Source organism: Oncorhynchus keta, chromosome 2 (assembly GCF_023373465.1).
Source record: "Oncorhynchus keta strain PuntledgeMale-10-30-2019 chromosome 2, Oket_V2, whole genome shotgun sequence".
NCBI classification, from domain to species: domain Eukaryota; kingdom Metazoa; phylum Chordata; class Actinopteri; order Salmoniformes; family Salmonidae; genus Oncorhynchus; species Oncorhynchus keta.
The window spans coordinates 24,700,381-24,720,995 of NC_068422.1; the positions used below are offsets into that span (position 1 = coordinate 24,700,381).

General features: G+C 42.9%; 1 protein-coding gene across 5 annotated transcripts in view; it reads right to left on the reverse strand.

Annotated features, from left to right (window-relative positions):
• LOC118398412 (collagen alpha-1(XXI) chain-like) overlaps positions 1 to 19,234 on the reverse strand; it is a 64,948-nt gene extending 45,714 nt beyond the window's left edge. For 2 of the 5 annotated variants that reach the window (XM_052474186.1, XM_035793725.2), the window contains exons 1-5: positions 19,005 to 19,230; positions 13,420 to 13,550; positions 12,642 to 13,202; positions 3,709 to 3,874; positions 3,360 to 3,588 (exon numbers count right to left, since the gene is read on the reverse strand). In XM_052474186.1, coding sequence (XP_052330146.1) covers positions 3,360 to 3,588; positions 3,709 to 3,874; positions 12,642 to 13,202; positions 13,420 to 13,519 — 1,056 coding nt within the window. In that variant the 5' untranslated portion in view covers positions 13,520 to 13,550; positions 19,005 to 19,230. Of the gene's footprint in view, positions 1 to 3,359; positions 3,589 to 3,708; positions 3,875 to 12,641; positions 13,203 to 13,419; positions 13,551 to 19,004 lie in introns of all 5 variants that reach the window. The other 3 variants (XR_008074777.1, XM_052474197.1, XM_052474208.1) reach the window with 3 other exon arrangements.
• Between the last annotated feature and the right edge of the window lie 1,381 nt (positions 19,235 to 20,615).

The following is a 20,615-nucleotide window of genomic DNA, read 5'->3' on the forward strand; positions in this document are numbered from 1 at the left end:
CCCCTGCTATGTCAAAACACATCTGATTGGCTCAAACGCATTAATGAATGGTGATAAATGCTCAATCTGAAGGGTTTCACAGCCCTATAATAATGATACAAGGTATATCACCTTAAAAAGGGTTTATTTACAATCTATTTTGGTATATGATGTTGGGAATGTTGGTATTGGAGAGTCTGAAATGAATTACATTCCCTAACCCTAAGCTATGTTCAATGTCAGCAGCAATTTCCAGTAAGAAATGCTCTGTCTGAAGCCATTCGGCTATGGGTTTCACAGCCCTGTAATAATGATACAAGTTATATCACCCCTGGGGTATAACATGTTGGGCAAAGTGGTGTAGAAGAGTCTGACATATAACCCCTAACTTGAGTTCAGTCTTTGCCAATGAGAACCAAAATTCTAGGCCGTAGAAAATCCTACATCCATCTCATTAGATCAGAACAGGATGGATGAACAGTGATTCATATTACTGATTTGCATCCTAAAAAAGGATAGGTGTGTTTGGCTGCATAACACACTTGCATTATGTGTCTACCCATATGATATGGATCATTGTCAGGTTATTAGATATATAAGCTTCAGTAACAAAATGACACCACGGTTGTAATAACACTTTAAACAGGTACTTTGTAAGTGTGTAGAATGTGTTTGTTTTGGGTCCACACTGGTAAGTTAACTTATGTAAATGAGACAGTCACAGAGGATTTTCTTCTGAATAACTGGTCAGGGCATTGCACTGATCACACCTGTAGTGACTATTTCTATCCATCACGCCCATTGTTGCTTATCCATTGTTCACAAGATATATCAATGTAATTATACCCAACACTGGCTATATCAATGTAATTACACACAACACAATGTTGAAAAACAGATTGCTTCCCACCACTAGATCACATAACTCGACGTGAGCTGGAAGTGATCCCAACGCTGCCACCAATGTAGCGGAAGAAAGTGAAAGCTGCAACAGGGACTCTAACCAGGGCTCATACGTGGCAAAGTGAGCCCTAACAGGCTGACTACACCGCTCGCATTGCAAAATCAATTTTGACATCTATATTATTAAATTATTGCACCCACACTGTTCGCGCGCACCAATGAGCGTCTGCGTTGCCAAGGGCTAAAATAGAAGTCAGTTCTACTTGTGACGCAGATCGCGCTGCGTCCTGCCTCTCCCATCTCCTCATTGGTTTATAGAAGCAGGTACCCACGTGCCATCTCCTCATTGGTTATACCCACGTGGGTGACTGAAAAACGAACGTGGTCAGTGGCGGTAATGCACCTAATTTATGGAGGTTGCCAATCGTGATAGAAAGTCAAGAGAAGAAAAATCCTAGAAGGAGGAGAGATGACTAGAAACGATTCGATTGACTGTTTTATGTGTGGATTAATTGTCAGAGTAGAGGACATTGTGCATTTCAAGTAAAATAACAACTTAATGTTTATATCCCTGAACAAATTAGCTAGCAACAGCAAGCTAGCTAAATAGGACAAATTAGCTAGCAAGTGCAAGCTAGCTAGCTAAATTGCCATAAATGTTTCATGCTTTTCAACATGTCCCCAAATGAATGTAATTGGTTCAGAGTTTGTTTTGATATTTTAACCTGTGTGTCGTGATTGCGTTTGGTGTGGGGGGACAAAATAAATGTATGCATGATGGCACACGCGCACAGCCGGTTTGGGTTCCGTGTAATGGCCATTGCATGAAAGCCTAGTAGGCCTCTGGACACAGGCAGTAGGCCTACAATGCTGGCGTATGTCTTGTTACAATACCCTAAGTATATAACATGAGTGACACGACCGTAATAATAATCATGAAACAGCCTTGGAAATGCCATAAGTGTAAGCCAACATAATTTATTATTTTACATTAACCTGATTAATAAGGATTGGCGTCCCGTCAACGGGACAGTTGCAAATCATGCAGTGCGTTATGTCAAGATCGCAGATTTTAGAGAAACAACAAATGTCCGTACATGTAAGTGTCTTATATCGTCTGAAAGCTTAAATTCTGCACTGTCCAATTTACAGTAGCTATATCTGCGGAAAAAAATGCCATGCTATTGTTTGAGGAGAGCTCCTAACAACAAACTGTTTTTTCACCGTGATACGTTTACGAATAAATTCACCGCTGACGGTGAAATGTGTACTTACATTCTAAAATCGTGCTCTGATTTATCATCCAAAAGGTCCCAGAGATAACATGAAGTGTCGTTTTGTTAGAATTTTATTTTTTCATATCCTAACATGAACGATCGATTTTGTAAAAATTTTGAAAATCTCACCCTAAACGTTGTTTCAACAAGTCAAATCACGATCGTGTCTATTCCTCAGAGATCCTAGAAGGTAACAAGACTTTAATATTTCATTAGGGGTGTAGTATATCCTATAGGACACCATATTTGGTCAGAGAGTGATGCCTTCATGGCACGCCGATGACGTGGGCGGCCATTACTTGAACAGCTGTATCTGTGTCAAATAAGCACCAATAGGGATCAAACAAAGCTAGCTAGATAGCCAATGAGCTGGGCTTTACGGGAGTATCTGGAAACCATGTATTGTTGTTAAGACGTTAGTTTTTTTATATAAATAAATATGGGACACAAAAAATGGCAGTGTAGAACATCATTGCCCAAAATGCACTGCTTCAATAACTTTCAAAAGATTATTCCGAAGTTTGTTCCCCAAAAATGTGTGTATTTTCACACGAATTAAGCTACACAAAACGCACAAAAACACACAAAATCTGCTAAAATACTTTTTGTACAAATTGAGTGTGAGATTGTGTTGGCTTAGGCATGTTAGGAATACATTTTAAAGTAGGCCTCGGCTAGCATATGGCTATTAGGAAAACTTTGGATGATTTCAAATAGTCTGACATGGTGACTGCTCTAGGAAGTTTGATAATCTGACCAGATGATGATTATACATTATTATTTAAATTCTCTACATTCCATTCTTCTCATGTCTTCAATCCCCCACCTCCTAATCCTCAGATAGTCGTTTTCTTGAAAATGTTTGTTTGGAATATAACAGCACCAATGTAGTTTTCTAGCATGTCATTAGTATTATGGATACTAATAGTAATATCATTAATGTGTGCAATAATACACCATATCACAGTGCTAACTTTTCTATGAGCTCTCTCTGTGTTATATTGACTTTATGGATTATCCATCTGCATTAAAGATGTTAATGTTAATTACCAGTTCAGATGAGAAATGAATGAATGACTTAGACAGACTATTTTTGTTTCTCTTTTCCTTTTTTCTTTCCATTGAGCCTTGGTAAAGTATTATCATGTCATGTGTCTGTTTTGGTGATTTGGAAACCAATCACTCATGATGTTCACATACCTTGGCAGGTTCTTGTTGGAAGACCACTGTCTGAGTACCACTTGGTGCTACACTGGTTGTGGTGAACATGATATTGCGTTCAAATCCATTTAGTGTGACTGCCATTTGTGGTTTCCCGTCATTGGTCTGTATCCTCCAAAGGTCCCACTCTTCCCTGATCAGAGACCCCTTGTACCTCAGTGTGGACACAAAGACATAGGAGGGAGGCAGGCCATCTGGAAACAAGTTCCTGTGGGCCAAAAATAAAACAATCAGTCAATCACATCACTATAAAACAACCAGAGTGATGTGTACCAGAGAGATATAGTAGACTTAGCAATACAGACATGGCATGATGTTTTAAGCTTACTTTGTGCTTTCACTCAGGTCAACACGAGATGTCACCTGAAAGGCCTTGGCCCCATAAAAAGACCCTTGAGTTTTTTTCACTTTTATAGCCAAATCCAGATAATGTAGAATATCGAAGCCCTTGACATCACCGCTTTCGACTGGGATTCTGCTTGGACAAACAGTCTCTGAAATGGAGCGAATAAGAGAGTTTTGAATGAAATGTACAAAAATACAACATGGCAGAGTGTGTTTTTTTGTGTTGCTGGTTGAACACCACAAACAAATTTTCATAGAAGCGCCACCAATCTTTGCTCAGGTTGGGCTGTATGTTCATTTAGAGTGAATCCATGGAACACAATAATTTATTTCATTTGGCCTGGACGCCGAAGTGTTAAAATCTGTAATAAAATACATTGGCATGGGACACTGGACATTTTGCAAATATGCAGTCTGGCTGCCACTGGATGTCATAAGGTGAATGCACCAATCTGTAAGTCGCTCTGGATAAGAGCGTCTGCTAAATGACTTAAATGTAAATGTAAATGTAAAGAACATCCCTCTCATTGGAAAAAAACAGACAGAATTTCATTACATTTCATTATAGTACAACGGTTTGATTTGTCTAATCTTAGCAATTTCTTCTTAGCTAGCTACATAGCCGTCTTGTATCAAAGATAATTGCATAATTATCGTATTTCGTCGTCCTAACGTAGTCTTCACTGCTATTTGCCCAGCAGCTAGCCAGCTAGCAAACGCCCACCGATTAGCAGCACTGTAGTAACTATTACACTCAACTGAACGACTTGATTAGTGTAGTGTTAGCTAGCTACATAGCTGTCTTTGCTGTCTTCGTATCCAAGATAATTGTGTAGTTTAGAGTGTGTAGTCTTAGAGTGATTATCTTAATTTACCGAGGTTAGCTAGCCAGCTATTTGTCGTCCTTAACGTAGGAGACTCTGCTAGCTAGCCAACAGCTAACAGCTAACAGCTAGCCAACGTCTACTGAATAGAACTCAACAACCCGGTCGCATTCACAGGTAGTATCACATTTTCATTTCATTTCATTACAGTACAACGGTTTGATTTGTTTGATCGTAGCTAGCTACATAGCCGTCTTTGTATCAAAGATAATTGTGTAGTCTAGAGCGATTTTCTAGGTTAGCTAGCCAGCTATTGTCGTTCTTTTAACGCAACGTAACGTAAACAACACTGCTAGCTAGCCAGCTAGCCCCCGAATAGCAGCACTGCAGAAACTATTACACTCAACGGAACGACTTGATTAGTGTAGTGTCAACAACGCAGCCACTGCCAGCTAGCCTACTCAGCAGTACTGTATCATTTTAATCATTTTAGTCAATAAGATTCTTGCTACGTAAGCTTAACTTCCTGACCATTCGAGACGTGTAGTCCACTTGTCATTCCAATCTCCTTTGCATTAGTGTAGCCTCTTCTGTAGCCTGTCAACTATGTGTCTGTCTATCCCTGTTCTCTCCTCTCTGCACAGACCATACAAACGCTCCACACCGCGTGGCCGCGGCTACCCTAATCTGGTGGTCCCAGCGCGCACGACCCACGTGGAGTTCCAGGTCTCCGGTAGCCTCTGGAACTGCCGATCTGCGGCCAACAAGGCAGAGTTCATCTCAGCCTATGCCTCCCTCCAGTCCCTCGACTTATTGGCACTGACGGAAACATGGATCACCACAGACAACACTGCTACTCCTACTGCTCTCTCTTCGTCCGCCCACGTGTTCTCGCACACCCCGAGAGCTTCTGGTCAGCGGGGTGGTGGCACCGGGATCCTCATCTCTCCCAAGTGGTCATTCTCTCTTTCTCCCCTTACCCATCTGTCTATCGCCTCCTTTAAATTCCATGCTGTCACAGTTACCAGCCCTTTCAAACTTAACATCCTTATCATTTATCGCCCTCCAGGTTCCCTCGGAGAGTTCATCAATGAGCTTGATACCTTGATAAGCTCCTTTCCTGAGGACGGCTCACCTCTCACAGTGCTGGGCGACTTTAACCTCCCCACGTCTACCTTTGACTCATTCCTCTCTGCCTCCTTCTTTCCACTCCTCTCCTCTTTTGACCTCACCCTCTCACCTTCCCCCTACTCACAAGGCAGGCAATACGCTCGACCTCATCTTTACTAGATGCTGTTCTTCCACTAACCTCATTGCAACTCCCCTCCAAGTCTCCGACCACTACCTTGTATCCTTTTCCCTCTCGCTCTCATCTAACACCTCCCACACTGCCCCTACTCGGATGGTATCGCGCCGTCCCAACCTTCGCTCTCTCTCCCCCGCTACTCTCTCCTCTTCCATCCTATCATCTCTTCCCTCTGCTCAAACCTTCTCCAACCTATCTCCTGATTCTGCCTCCTCAACCCTCCTCTCCTCCCTTTCTGCATCCTTTGACTCTCTATGTCCCCTATCCTCCAGGCCGGCTCGGGCCTCCCCTCCCGCCCCGTGGCTCGACGACTCATTGCGAGCTCACAGAACAGGGTTCCGGGCAGCCGAGCGGAAATGGAGGAAAACTCGCCTCCCTGCGGACCTGGCATCCTTTCACTCCCTCCTCTCTACATTTTCCTCCTCTGTCTCTGCTGCTAAAGCCATTTTCTACCACTCTAAATTCCAAGCATCTGCCTCTAACACTAGGAAGCTCTTTGCCACCTTCTCCTCCCTCCTGAATCCTCCTCCCCCTCCCCCCCTCCTCCCTCTCTGCAGATGACTTCGTCAACCATTTTGAAAAGAAGGTCGACGACATCCGATCCTCGCTTGCTAAGTCAAACGGCACCGCTGGTTCTGCTCACACTGCCCTACCCTGTGCTCTGACCTCTTTCTCCCCTCTCTCTCCAGATGAAATCTCGCGTCTTGTGACGGCCGGCCGCCCAACAACCTGCCCGCTTGACCCTATCCCCTCCTCTCTTCTCCAGACCATTTCCGGAGACCTTCTCCCTTACCTCACCTCGCTCATCAACTCATCCCTGACCGCTGGCTACGTCCCTTCCGTCTTCAAAAGAGCGAGAGTTGCACCCCTTCTGAAAAAACCTACACTCGATCCCTCTGATGTCAACAACTACAGACCAGTATCCCTTCTTTCTTTTCTCTCCAAAACTCTTGTACGTGCCGTCCTTGGCCAGCTCTCCCGCTATCTCTCTCTGAATGACCTTCTTGATCCAAATCAGTCAGGTTTCAAGACTAGTCATTCAACTGAGACTGCTCTTCTCTGTATCACAGAGGCGCTCCGCACCGCTAAAGCTAACTCTCTCTCCTCTGCTCTCATCCTTCTAGACCTTTCGGCTGTCTTCGATACTGTGAACCATCAGATCCTCCTCTCCACCCTCTCCGAGTTGGGCATCTCCGGCGCGGCCCACGCTTGGATTGCGTCCTACCTGACAGGTCGCTCCTACCAGGTGGCGTGGCGAGAATCTGTCTCCTCACCACGCGCTCTCACCACTGGTGTCCCCCAGGGCTCTGTTCTAGGCCCTCTCCTATTCTCGCTATACACCAAGTCACTTGGCTCTGTCATAACCTCACATGGTCTCTCCTATCATTGCTATGCAGACGACACACAATTAATCTTCTCCTTTCCCCCTTCTGATGACCAGGTGGCGAATCGCATCTCTGCATGTCTGGCAGACATATCAGTGTGGATGACGGATCACCACCTCAAGCTGAACCTCGGCAAGACGGAGCAGCTCTTCCTCCCGGGGAAGGACTGCCCGTTCCATGATCTCGCCATCACGGTTGACAACTCCATTGTGTCCTCCTCCCAGAGTGCTAAGAACCTTGGCGTGATCCTGGACAACACCCTGTCGTTCTCAACTAACATCAAGGCGGTGGCCCGTTCCTGTAGGTTCATGCTCTACAACATCCGCAGAGTACGACCCTGCCTCACACAGGAAGCGGCGCAGGTCCTAATCCAGGCACTTGTCATCTCCCGTCTGGATTACTGCAACTCGCTGTTGGCTGGGCTCCCTGCCTGTGCCATTAAACCCCTACAATTCATCCAGAACGCCGCAGCCCGTCTGGTGTTCAACCTTCCCAAGTTCTCTCACGTCACCCCGCTCCTCCGCTCTCTCCACTGGCTTCCAGTTGAAGCTCGCATCCGCTACAAGACCATGGTGCTTGCCTACGGAGCTGTGAGGGGAACGGCACCTCAGTACCTCCAGGCTCTGATCAGGCCCTACACCCAAACAAGGGCACTGCGTTCATCCACCTCTGGCCTGCTCGCCTCCCTACCACTGAGGAAGTACAGTTCCCGCTCAGCCCAGTCAAAACTGTTCGCTGCTCTGGCCCCCAATGGTGGAACAAACTCCCTCACGACGCCAGGACAGCGGAGTCAATCACCACCTTCCGGAGACACCTGAAACCCCACCTGTTTAAGGAATACCTAGGATAGGATAAGTAATCCTTCTCACCCCCCTTTAAGATTTAGATGCACTATTGTAAAGTGACTGTTCTACTGGATGTCATAAGGTGAATGCACCAATTTGTAAGTCGCTCTGGATAAGAGCGTCTGCTAAATGACTTAAATGTAAATGTAAATGACACCCACACCCTAAACACACATCTTAATTATTAATAGGACTTGCGAAAGCAAAAGTGCCCACTTTAAATATATATATTTAGAACGCTATTCCTCTACATCATTTAAGCTAAAACGCCATTCAAACATTCAAATGTGTAGACTGTCTGGAATATTAGGCTATGATACAATTTTTAGATAACATCTATAATTTTAAACTATACAACGTGTTTGTCCTCATCCACTTAAAATAAGATTTTGTCAGCATTCTAAAGGTTCCATTCTTAAAAACTCCCTTGACCTATGCCAAGTAAACAATTCACGAGTTGCACGTTTCAGCACAATATTGTTTTGAATGTCTGTTTTGGGACTGATGCCCAGCTGAGCATTCTACTCAATGTAGTGTCAGTGCTGATGAAGATTTTGTCTAAATTGCATAACCGTGGCTTAGGAACACAATGACATTTCAAAAGGAGGCAAGTAATTAGTATGATAAGCTGTTGTCATCATTGCGATGTCACCAGATTGACTTTAGATGCAGTAAAACTTTAGCTACCTCACTAAGACTGAGGGGAGAGCACCAGAATTTTTGCTAGCTAACATTAGCATTGATAGCTATTTCTGACTAACTTTGCTAGCTCATGGCAACATTGCCATTTCTCTAGAGAAAACTTGACGACATCATAATGACTGCAAAGTTTTTTTCTACTAATTATTTGTCTACTTTATCAAAGTCATCGTATTTCCAGGCCACTAGTGTACTTTTGAGGAAACAGTCATTAGAACCCGTTCAGAAAGATTGAGCATTACCCATCAGCCGGACATAAATATGCTGCAGCATCTGTAGATCACTGACAGTGGCAACGACGCAACCGAGTGACAGAGGTGCAACCCATAAATACAACTTTTGACACAAATCAGCTACTTTGACCACTTTCCCAACAAGTTAGACATAGAATGTATAACATCTTAGTAAATGTCTCTGCTTTTCAAATTTGGAATCAGAACAGAAATATCTTCTTCCAATCAAATGTTACAAATGTTTTAGTAACCACATCAACTGTATTTTCTGTCAACCTATACAAACAACTGACATTTTGACACATCTTTCAACAAGTTGGACAAAAACTTACATGGTATGCAATCTTAGTTTACTTCTCTGCTATTCGAATCAGAACAGACTTATATTCTACCAATCAATAGGTACTACTGTTTTAGTAACCACATCAACATTTTACATTTACATTTTAGTCATTTAGCAGATGCTCTTTTCCAGAGCAACTTACAGTAGTCCATTCATCTTAGATAGCTAGGTGGGACAACCACATATCACAGTCATAGTAAGTACATTTTCCCTCAATAAAGTAGCTATCAGCAAAGTCAGAGCTAGTAAGGGGGGAAAAAGTAAAGTGTGAGTGTTAGTTCACGAAAGGCATTTTATATTAAAAAACATTTTTAAAAAGGGGGTAGCTGCCCTCCTGTAGGGGTGGTAGGGCCAAGAGTCCAGAGATTGCAGAACGGAGTGTTCGGGTTGGGGTGTAGGGTTTGAGCGTAGCCTGAAGGTAGGGAGGGGCAGTTCATCTTGCTGCTCCGTAGGCAAGTACCATGGTCTTGTAGTGGATGCGAGCTTCAACTGGAAGACAGTGGAATGTGCAGAGGAGCAGGGTCACATGGGAGAACTTGGGAAGGTTGAACACCAGGCGGGTTCCAGCATTCTTTATAAGTTACAAGGGTTTGATGGCACAAGCGGGGAGCCCAGCCAACAGCAAGTTGCAGTAGTGCAGATGGGAGATGACAAGTGCCTGGATGAGTCACTGCCTTGATGTTTGTCCAGGGTCAGGCCAAGGTTCTTTGCACTCTAGGAGGGGGAAACCGTGGAATTGTCAACTGTGATGGAGAGGTCTTTGAGCAAACAGGCCTTCCCTACAAGTCATCAACTAATTTCATGAAGCTAACTTCCCACTGTTGAATTAACTGCCACAGAACTTACATACATTTCAAATTATAGGTTAGGGAAAAGCGCAATGAATAGTGTCACTTTCTAGGATGTCAATATAAAGTAATGTATTTATGGTTGTTTCAAAGTTTGTCTTGCCTTTTAATAATTATATAGTCCTAGTCAAAAGTTTGGACACACCTACTCATTCAAGGTTTTTTAGAATAATAGTGAAGACATCAAAACTATGAAATAACACATATGGAATCAAGTAGTAACTAAAAAAGTGTTAAACAAATTTAATAAATTAATTAAAATATTTTAAATAATATTTTAGATTTTAGATTCTTCAACGTAGCCACACTTTGCCTTAATGACAGCTTTGCACACTCTTGGCATTCTCTCAACCAGCTTCATGAGGTAGTCACCTGGAATACATTTCAATTAACTGGTGTGCCTTCTTTAAAGTTAATTTGTATACTTTTTTTCCTTCCTAGTGCATTTGAGCCAATCAATTGTGTTATGACAAGATAGGGGTGGTATACAGAAGATAGCCCTATTTGGTAAAAGACCAAGTCCATATTATGGCAAGAACAGCTCAAATAAGCAAAGAGAAATTACAGTCCATCCTTACTTTAAGACATGAAGATCAGTTAATCCGGGAAAATTTCAGGAACTTTTAAAGTTTCTTCAAGTGCTATGATGAAACTAGCTCTCATGAGGACCGCCACAGGAAAGGAAGAACCAGAGTTACCTCTGCTGCAGAGGATAAGTTCATTAGACTTACCATCCTCAGAGATTACAGTCCAAATAAATGCTTCACAGTTCAAGTAACAGACACATCTCAACATCAACTGTTCAGAGGAGATTGTGTGAATCAGGCCTTCAGGATTGAATTGCTGCAAAGAAACCACTACTAAAGGACACCAGGAAAAGGAGGACCGAGCACGCCCCCATTCTCATCGACGGGGCTGTACTGGAGCAGGTTGAGAGCTTCAAGTTCCTTGGAGGCCACATCAACAAGAAACTAGAATGGTCCAAACACACCAAGACAGTCGTGAAGAGGGCACGACAAAGCCGATTCCCCCTCAGGAAACTAAAAAGATTTGGCATGGGTTCCGCAGAGTGAAGGAAAAGCAGCCAACAAGTGCTCAGCATATGTGGGAACTCCTTCAAGACTGTTGGAAAAGCATTCCAGGTGAAGCTGGTTGAGAGAAGGCCAAGAATGTGAAAGGCTTTTATCAAGGCATAGGGTAACTACTTTGAAGAATGTAAAATATAAAATACATTTTAATTTGTTTAACACTTTTTTGGTTACTACCTACATGATTTCAAATGTGTCATTTCATAGCTGTGATGTCTTAACTATTATTCAACAATGTAGAAAATAGTAAAACATTTATAAAAACTCTTGAATGAGTAGGTGTGTCCAAAATGTTCACTGGCACTGTATGTGTTATTGTTTTTACCATTGAAGACATACCACGGAAGTTGGTATGTGGTATGTGTATTGTGCACTTGTTATTTTGGGTCTCGTGTAGTGTTTTTACTGGTCTTGTCCTGTGTAGTTACTAGACGTTTAAACCTCACTCTTTTGTTTGGGTTACATCCCTGCGTATTTTATATACGTGTTTGTTTTGGGATTCGTCCCTGTGCATTTTTCATGACATGTCTTTTTGGAGGGAGTAATAAAGCCCCCCTATTACGTATTCCTGCACATGTCTCTGATCATTATACAACGTGACAGTTAACTACTTTCCCAACAAGTTAGACAAAATCTTAGTCTTACTTCTCTGCATTTAAGTCTAAACATAGAACACTTCTTCCACTACCACAAAAATACTTTCAAAGAGATAAAGCAAGTCCCACAATTGTTCTTAATGGAAAATTACCTTCTAGTCCCAGTAGGCTATTCATTTACAAGGGATCATACTTCTTTATTGTTTGAATGTGGATACAACCTTTCAAAAAGGTACCGTTTTGTTCTGGGTGTTGTTCTTGATAAAACTCTTCTGTTTTAGAAGTATTTTCAACATTCTTGTTATGTCGACTACCATGACACCAAGTGCCAAAAGCCATGCACATACTGTACCCCTTTCAGTTTTACAAAGATTAGGTATAGGTCAATAAAAGTTTAACCTGGTGTTCTAGCAATTGCTTCCCTAACCTTCACCCTGAAGCAGTGACATCACGTTGACATGACTCTCTTGACACAGTTTGGCTTGTCATCCAACGCAGTCAACAACTTCAGAAAACATTAGATTCACAATCATTAGATCTTGAGAAAACATTACATTTCAAGACATTTCCTGTTTCTTAAGAGCTTGAATGTTTAGCAATGTGAAAACATGTTAAATCAACCGAAGGGTTTTTAGAGAACGACACCTTAATTTTGAACAACAGAAATGTCAGCCCCACCACTTGGTTTGTTATAAAGCTGAAGGATGGGGCTCATGAGAATCCCCATTTCTTCATTAGAAAATGCCTACCTTCACACAACTTCTGCCTTATGGTCTCACGGATCTTGGAAATAGCTTTATAGTCATCGACATAAAACACATAGGTGGAGGAGGGCTTGTTTCCAATAGCGTTCAACTCCTCCTCTTCCGTCTCAGATCCCACACCAATGGCAAATATTATTATTCCTCTTCTCCTGGCTTCCTCTGCTGCTGCTTTCACCTCATCTTGTGACTTTCCGTCTGTTAGGACCACAGCGATTCTAGCAACACCCTTAGGGCCTCGTTCAGACAGGTTAAATAGTTTGTCGCTAGCGAACTGTATGGCCGTCCCAGTTCTTGTGTTTCCCCCCATGTAGTCGATGGATTCCATGGCTCTGATGAGATCCTTGCTACGAAGGTGCTTCCCTAACGGGATATTTATGATTGGATCATCACTGTATTGGACCACACCGACCTGGGTGAACTTCTGGCCGATGTTAAAGCTTGTGGTGATGTTGACGAGCCATCGCTTGACTATTTCAAAGTTCACATCAGCTACACTCCATGAGCCGTCTAGGATAAAGACCAAATCACTTGCAACAGTTTTACAACCTGTAAGAGAGATGATAAAGATGAGTGGTTTTACACAGCCTTGAAAAAAAGATGAATGAAGAATATTCACTTCTTATAAAGGAATGGCCTTTACCAATACAGTACATAGAAAGCTTTCCTGAACATCCATTCTGCATTTATAGTAACAGTAAGCGATAATGGACACCATGCAATGGAAATGTGTCACATATAACGATGAAGACAGAAGCACTCTTACTGAATCTCATGTCCTCATCTTGTGCTGCACAAGACAAGTGAAGGAGCATGAAGCACAGACACGGCAAGACACAATGCATGGATCTGGTTTTGTAACGCATGATACTGAAGTACCAAACTCCAAATGTGCACCTATAGGGAAAGGGAAACAACACATGCATAGCTGAGATTGTCATTCCAATTATTCCTATCAGTTAACAAATCAATGAACTGCAGACTGGTTTTCTTACTCGTCACTGTTCTTACTTGAATTCCATGCAATGCATATCTTAAATATTTAAAGTAGACATCTGTGACAAACAATGGAGGGTCAGTATATTGCATTTGTTGTAAACAAGATAAAGCAACTTACAATGGAAAATAAGTCTGTGTTAGTAACAATGAAACATGGAAGAACATTCTGAAGTCTCTCTCTCTCTCTCTCTCTCTCTCTCTGTGAGTACTCAGAATACTTTTAGCCATACTTCTTTGTTTCTCTCTGGCTGCTTTAGGAAACTGTGTATTTCATTGCAGTTTCCAGCAAGTGAAAGTAAGAAACTGCAGATATAAATGAAGCAGCTATGAATGAGGAACTGCACAGGAGGTTGGTGGCACGTTATTTGAGGAGGACAGGCTCGCGGTAATGGCTGGAGTGGAATAGGTGGAACGGTATCAAGCACATGGTTTCCATGTGTTTGATGCCATTCCATTCACTCCGTTCCAGCCATTATTATGAGCCTTCCTCCCCTCAGCAGCCTCCACTGAGGAACAGATATTGTACAGTATGCTCCATAGAAAGCATTTGTGATTTGTGGAAGGAAGGTAGGTATGGACTTTGGTATGCTCAGTCATTCCAACCAATTAACCTAAAGCAGTGGGTTTTCCTGAGACAATGACTAGACTTGGATAGGTCAATTCTGCAATGACCGAGATCTAACCCTCGTCCACCATATGTAACTGTGCTGTCTGTTTGTTGTCACAGCCATAACATGACTGGGTTTTTCCACTCTCTGACCCAGGATTTGAGGCACAGCTTAGTGAGGGGCCAAGCTGCCACGGTAGAGCCGGCCATTTTGTTCCGGCCCTTTCCCCCCAACCCGTCCTGAGCACCGGGGGAAGTCGCTGGAAAGCAACACTGTGACATGAGCCAGTCAGCATGGCTTTTCCCTCTATCGACTTCCCTCCGATCTGGATAATTCTACATTTCTGCTGAAACCACATGGAATTCATTTACTGTGTCAGACAGTGAAATTCCTGCTCTGGATAGTGACCAAACACATTTAGTCATGACAAATGGATGGCAACCATTGTCCAAGAGATAAAGAGACCTGATTGGATGCCAAAGTTAATGTGCTACTATACATTAGCGCTTGTTGGAGTATGCACCACACTACATTTGTTTTATTTATTTATTTATTGTTGAATTTTACCCCCTTTTTCTCCCCAATTTCGTGGTATCCAATTGTTAGTAGCTACTATCTTGTCTCATCGCTACAACGGGAGAGGCGAAGGTTGAAAGTCATGCGTCCTCCGATACACAACCCAACCAAGCGCGCATTCACCATATGGCTTTTTTTCCCTTCTATGACCCACTCATTGACCTCTGATGTTATTGGGGCACTTTATAGCTCTCCACCTTGGTCAAGATGACAGAATGGCAGGAATAATGACGCTGGTGTGCAGTTATTATAACCCCCCTAGAAAAAGACAACATAACCAACATAAAGATTCTTCTGCCAGACATATTTCCTAAAACTTGAACCCAAAACATGACTCCCAATTCCTTGAGGGATTTAGAGTCTGAGTTATTCATCTAGTTTGCAGTAATACTGAGTACAATATTTATGTGATGCCTGGTGGGTTGCATCCAGCTGGACAAGGGAGTCGGGAAGCTCATGTTGAACAGCTGATTCCTCCTACTTTTCCAGAAAAGGTGCTACCAGAAGAGTTATCTAGACTAAAAACACAATACAGATTTTCTGGTTCCTCGATCAGGTTCTTACCCACAGTCTTTGATTGCTATTTTCTTCTACATCATAGAGCTGTTGTTAAGGATAAAAGTTTATGAATGGTTTTCTCTACTGTACTAAATGGCTATTTCAAGGTTAGCACCTGCAGCCTTTTTTAAACTTAAAATGGGGGGAAGGGTTAATCAGCTGTAATATTGCAGATAGATTGTAGCTTCCATCAATGTAATTGCCAGCATAATTTCCAATCCCCCATATAAGTCAAGTGGTCTGAATACCTTCTGAAGGCACTGTATAAAATGCAAAGGTTGACATATTAAACACAGTCATTTAAGACTGTAGGTATACGGTGGCGTCGGGAAGTATTCAGACCCTTTGACTTTTTTCACATTTTGTTAGGTTTCAGCCTTATTCTAAAATTGATTTTTTTTAAATGCTCATCAATCTACACACAATACCCCATAGTGACAAAGCAAAAACAGGTTTTTAGAAATGTTTGCTAATTTATTAAAAATAAAAACTGAAATACATACGTATTCAGAACCTTTACTCAGTACTTTGTTGAAGCACCTTTGGCAGCGATTACAGCCTTGAGTATTCTTGGGTATGATGCTACACGCTTGGCAAACCTGCATTTGGGGAGATTCACCTGTGGTAAATTCAATTGATTGAACATGATTTGGAAAGGCACACAACTGTTTATATAAGGTCCCACAGTTGACAGTGCATGTCAGAGAAGAAACCAAACCATGAGGTCGATGGAATTGTCTGTAGAGCTCCAAGACAGGAAAGTTTCGGGGCACAGATCTGGGGAACAGTACCAAAACATTTCTGCAGCATTTAAGATCCCCAAGAACACAATGGCCTCCATCAATCTTAATTGGAAGAAGCTTGGAACCACCGAGACTCTTCCTACAAACTGAGCAATCGGGGGAGAAGGGTCTTGGTCAGGGAGGTGACCAAAAACCCGATGGTCATTCTGACGGAGCTCTAGAGTTCCTCTGTGGAGATAGGAGAACCTTCCAGAAGGATAACCATCTCTGCAGCACTCCACCAATCAGGCCTTTATGGTAGAGTGACCAGATGGAAGCTACTCATCAGTAAATGGCACATGACAGCCTGCTTGGAGTTTGCCAAAAGGTGCCTAAAGACTATCAGCCCATGAGAAACCAGATTCTCTGGTCTGATGAAACCAAGATTGAACTATTTGTCCTGAATGCCAAGCGTCATGTCTGGAGGACACCTGGCACCATCCCTACGGTGAAGCATGGTGGTGTCAGCATCATGATGTAGGGATGCCTTTCAGTGGCAGTGATTGGGAGACTGGTCAGGATTGAGGCAAAGATGAACGGAGCAAAGTACAGAGAGATCCTTGATGAAAATCTGCTCCAGAGTTCTCAGGACCTCAGACTGGGGTGAAGGTTCACCTTCCAACAGAATTTTTAGGGCCTTCCTCTGACACCGCCTGGTGTAGAGGTCCTGGATGGCAGGCAGCTTAGCCCCAGTGATGTACTGGGCCATACGCACTACCCTCTGTAGTGCCTTGCGGTCAGAGGCTGAGCAATTGCCATACCAGGCAGTGATGCAACCAGTCAGGATGCTCTCGATGTTGCAGCTGTAGAACCTTTTGAGGATCTCAGTACCCATGCCAAATCTTTTTAGTTTCCTGAGGGGGAATGAGCTTTGTTGTGCCCTCTTCACGACTGTCTTGGTGTGTTTGGACCATTCTAGTTTGTTGTTGATGTGGACCGCAAGGAACTTGAAGCTCTCAACCTGCTCCACTACAGCCCTGTCGATGAGAATGGGGGCATGCTCGGTCCTCCTTTTCCTGTAGTCCACAATAATCTCCTTAGTCTTGGTTACATTGAGGGATAGGTTGTTATTCTGGCACCACCCGGCCAGGTCTCTGACTTCCTCCCTATAGGCTGTCTCGTCGTTGTCGGTGATCAGGCCTACCACTGTTGTGTTGTCTGCAAGTTTAATGATGGTGTTGGAGTCGTGCCTGGCCATGCATTCGTGGGTGAACAGGGAATACAGGAGCGGACCGGGCACGCACCCCTGGGGGGCTCCAGTGTTGAGGATCAGCGTGGCAGATGTGTTGCTACCTACCCTCACCACCTGGGGGCGGCCCGTCAGGAAGTCCAGGATCCAGTTGCAGAGGGATGTGTTTAGTCCCAGGATCCTTAGCTTAGTGATGAGCTTTGATGGTACTATGGTGTTCAACACTGAGCTGTCGTCAATGAATAGCATTCTCACATAGGTGTTCCTGTTGTCCATGTGGGAAAGGGCAGTGTGGAGTGCAATAGAGATTGCATCATCTGTGGATCTGTTTGGGCGTTATGCAAATTGGAGTGGGTTTAGGGTTTCTGGGATAGTGGTGTTGATGTGAGCCATTACCTGCCTTTCAAAGCACTTCATGGTTACGGACGTGAGTGCTATGGGTCTGTAGTCATTTAGGCAGGTTGCCTTCGTGTTCTTGGGCACAGGGACTATGGTGGTCTGCTTGAAACATGTACTGAGTAAAAGGTCTGAATACTCATATAAATGTGATATTTCATGTTTTAATTTGTATTAATTTAATAAAAACCTGTTTTTGCTGAATACTTTCCGAAGGCACTGTACACCTGCAGTCTTAAATGACTGTCTTTAACATGTCAACATTTGCATTTTAAACTTAATTGCTTAAAATAATGCAATAAAAAGTTATTCCATCCCAAAATCAACATCTGCTGTTCAGTATGTACTACTTCGCCAAAATAAGGTGGAAATGTATTACTGCCAAGTTCCTCAGGCAATGAGGGAAAAGCCAAAACATTATATCAACTCAAAAATCAAATAAAGTAATGACAACCATGAACCCTTATCATCACAGTGGACTGAACCACTTGGAGCCTGGGAGGGGTATTTCACTGTCAACATGTTCCTATTTTAGAATGATCTACAGGGGGTTACTTTTGGGATTGCCTAGCTTTTGTTTTGTTCACATATGTCACAACTGCAGAAACTCATGAAAATAATAAATGCAAGCCCCTGGTCTTGGTACCTCTATGGATTTTTTTCCCAAAACCTTTTTTGTCGGTTTACAAGGAGACTCAGACGAGGGCCCAGCAGAGTCAGAGCTCCCAGCAAAGTTCAGTTGAATAATTCCATTAATTCTTTGCATATGACAGTGGGACATACAAGGGACTGATAACTCCTCTTAATGTCTTTAGTTTGCTACCTGCTGTCTGCCACTGCAGCAGCTCAGATCATAGGAATCTACACACTAGTAGATTATCACATCTGAGACATTGATAAGCACAAAGCTTCAGTGAAAGCTACAACACACTACAACACACCGAAACAAATTGCATGTCAACGATTTGAAATTGTACTAAAAGTCCATACTAATGATTTATCCAAAAAGGATGCAATGAGGTACTCCAACAGGTGTTTACTTGCCTTACATTGCATTAAGCAATTTCATAATAAACCATTTTCAAACAAGAAACTATTAATTTAATAATTTCAACGTGAAACATTCTTTAGCATACCGTAGATACACGTATTGTCATCAAAGTCCCTTTGAGACCCAAATTCAACAAGTGTACAAAATGTAGTTTTCACAAAATGGCAAAATACCCCCAAAAAGAAAAGTTACCAGAGGTTAGTGGAGACAGAGTCCTCTTGTCAGTGTGTGCGGTCGCCTTCTCATAGGTGTCCAGTGGCCATAGCCGTGGCGATCTCTAGGCAGAAGAAGAAGCTGGGTTTGGGGAAGAAGTTTCAGCACTGCACCAAATGTTCCTCCTATGAGTGAAAGCCTCCCCTCTCCATCCACTTTCCATCTCTCTCTATCGCTCTCTCTTTTCCTCTCTCCCTTTCTCTTGCTTTGCCTCTCTACCCTCTCTCTTTCCCGCTCTCTCATTTGTTCCTCCCCTCTCTCTCTGTCCTTTCCGACTTTTTAACTGGCCAACAGCCACTCTCGATTATCCAGGCTTAAAGAGAGGCAGATAAGAAATATTGACAGACAGCCCCGTTCTGTCAGTGCCAGGGGAAAATAGTAGTAACAAGTACAGCATGCTTCCAAGCCGCTGAGGGTTTGGATTGTGTACGGTGGGTGAGGGTAGAAACATGGAGTCTGGAAGCCGGGAGCCAGGGTGTATTATACATAAGGCTGCATGCGTTCCTTTCCATTGCTTTGTAGCCTAATTTCCAATGGGCCTCCATATCTCCATTGTCATCTCTGCATTGTCATCTCCCCGTTATGTGGTCATGGAAGGGATTTACCAAGGTGGACAGCAGGAGATCATCTTCTACAAGTGAGCAAAGAAAAAGGTGCAAAAAATGACTGTGAAAAGGTACCGTTCCTAGTACCCTTACAGCTGAAATTCATCAAAAATGTCCAGCCAAATCTGATATCAGTTGAGAATGTTGTTGTAGATGTTAGTTTAATCATATCAGTTTGAGTTTCATAACTCTGCACCATCCTGGCCTGATCAACAAATGAGACTCCGTTTTGGCTTTCTGCACCTAAGTATTGCAATGATTAACAGTGCCAGTTTCAGAATGCATGTAGAGGCTGTAATACTCTCAGTGCCGCCCAGAAGACACAATGTTAGGCCTGCAGAATGTAGATCTAATGAGACTAAAAATACACATATTGTACACATCAAGATCACTTCCCAACCTGACCTACTAAGGGAACCAAAGACTCAGTGTAATATAAAGTGTAATATAACTAAGATAAACTGCACATTACATGCTGTCCAGATACTGTAGGAGGATATATGAATTCAAATATGATCGGCATCTCTTCGAGGAAAGGTGTTTACGCTATTGATACACGCTGTTACATATGAGCTAAATAGTTAAAAGCTGATGTAATAAAATACTGCTTACTGTTTTGACATGATTGTGTCATGATAGGGGTGCATCTATAAAAGATAAATGTCTAACATAACCTCATGAAGACAGCATGCTAATAGAGAGATCAATCATGTCAGAAACATGGCTGTTTTGTCTAAATGTTGATGACGGAATTTTACATAAAGTATCTAGCATACCTTTAGTTAGTTGTCAAGTCAACAGGAAATTGAGTGGTGCCCTGGAAAATGTTGTCAATTCATAAAAATGGTCTACTACAGTGCCTTTCAGTTTGAGCCCGATCGGGTATACCCGTCCATCCCTGCCAACCTGCGTCGACCAATCAACGTCCTCTCACTGTTTGATGGGATTGGCACAGGTTAGCTGCTGCGCCGGAGTTCTTCCATTC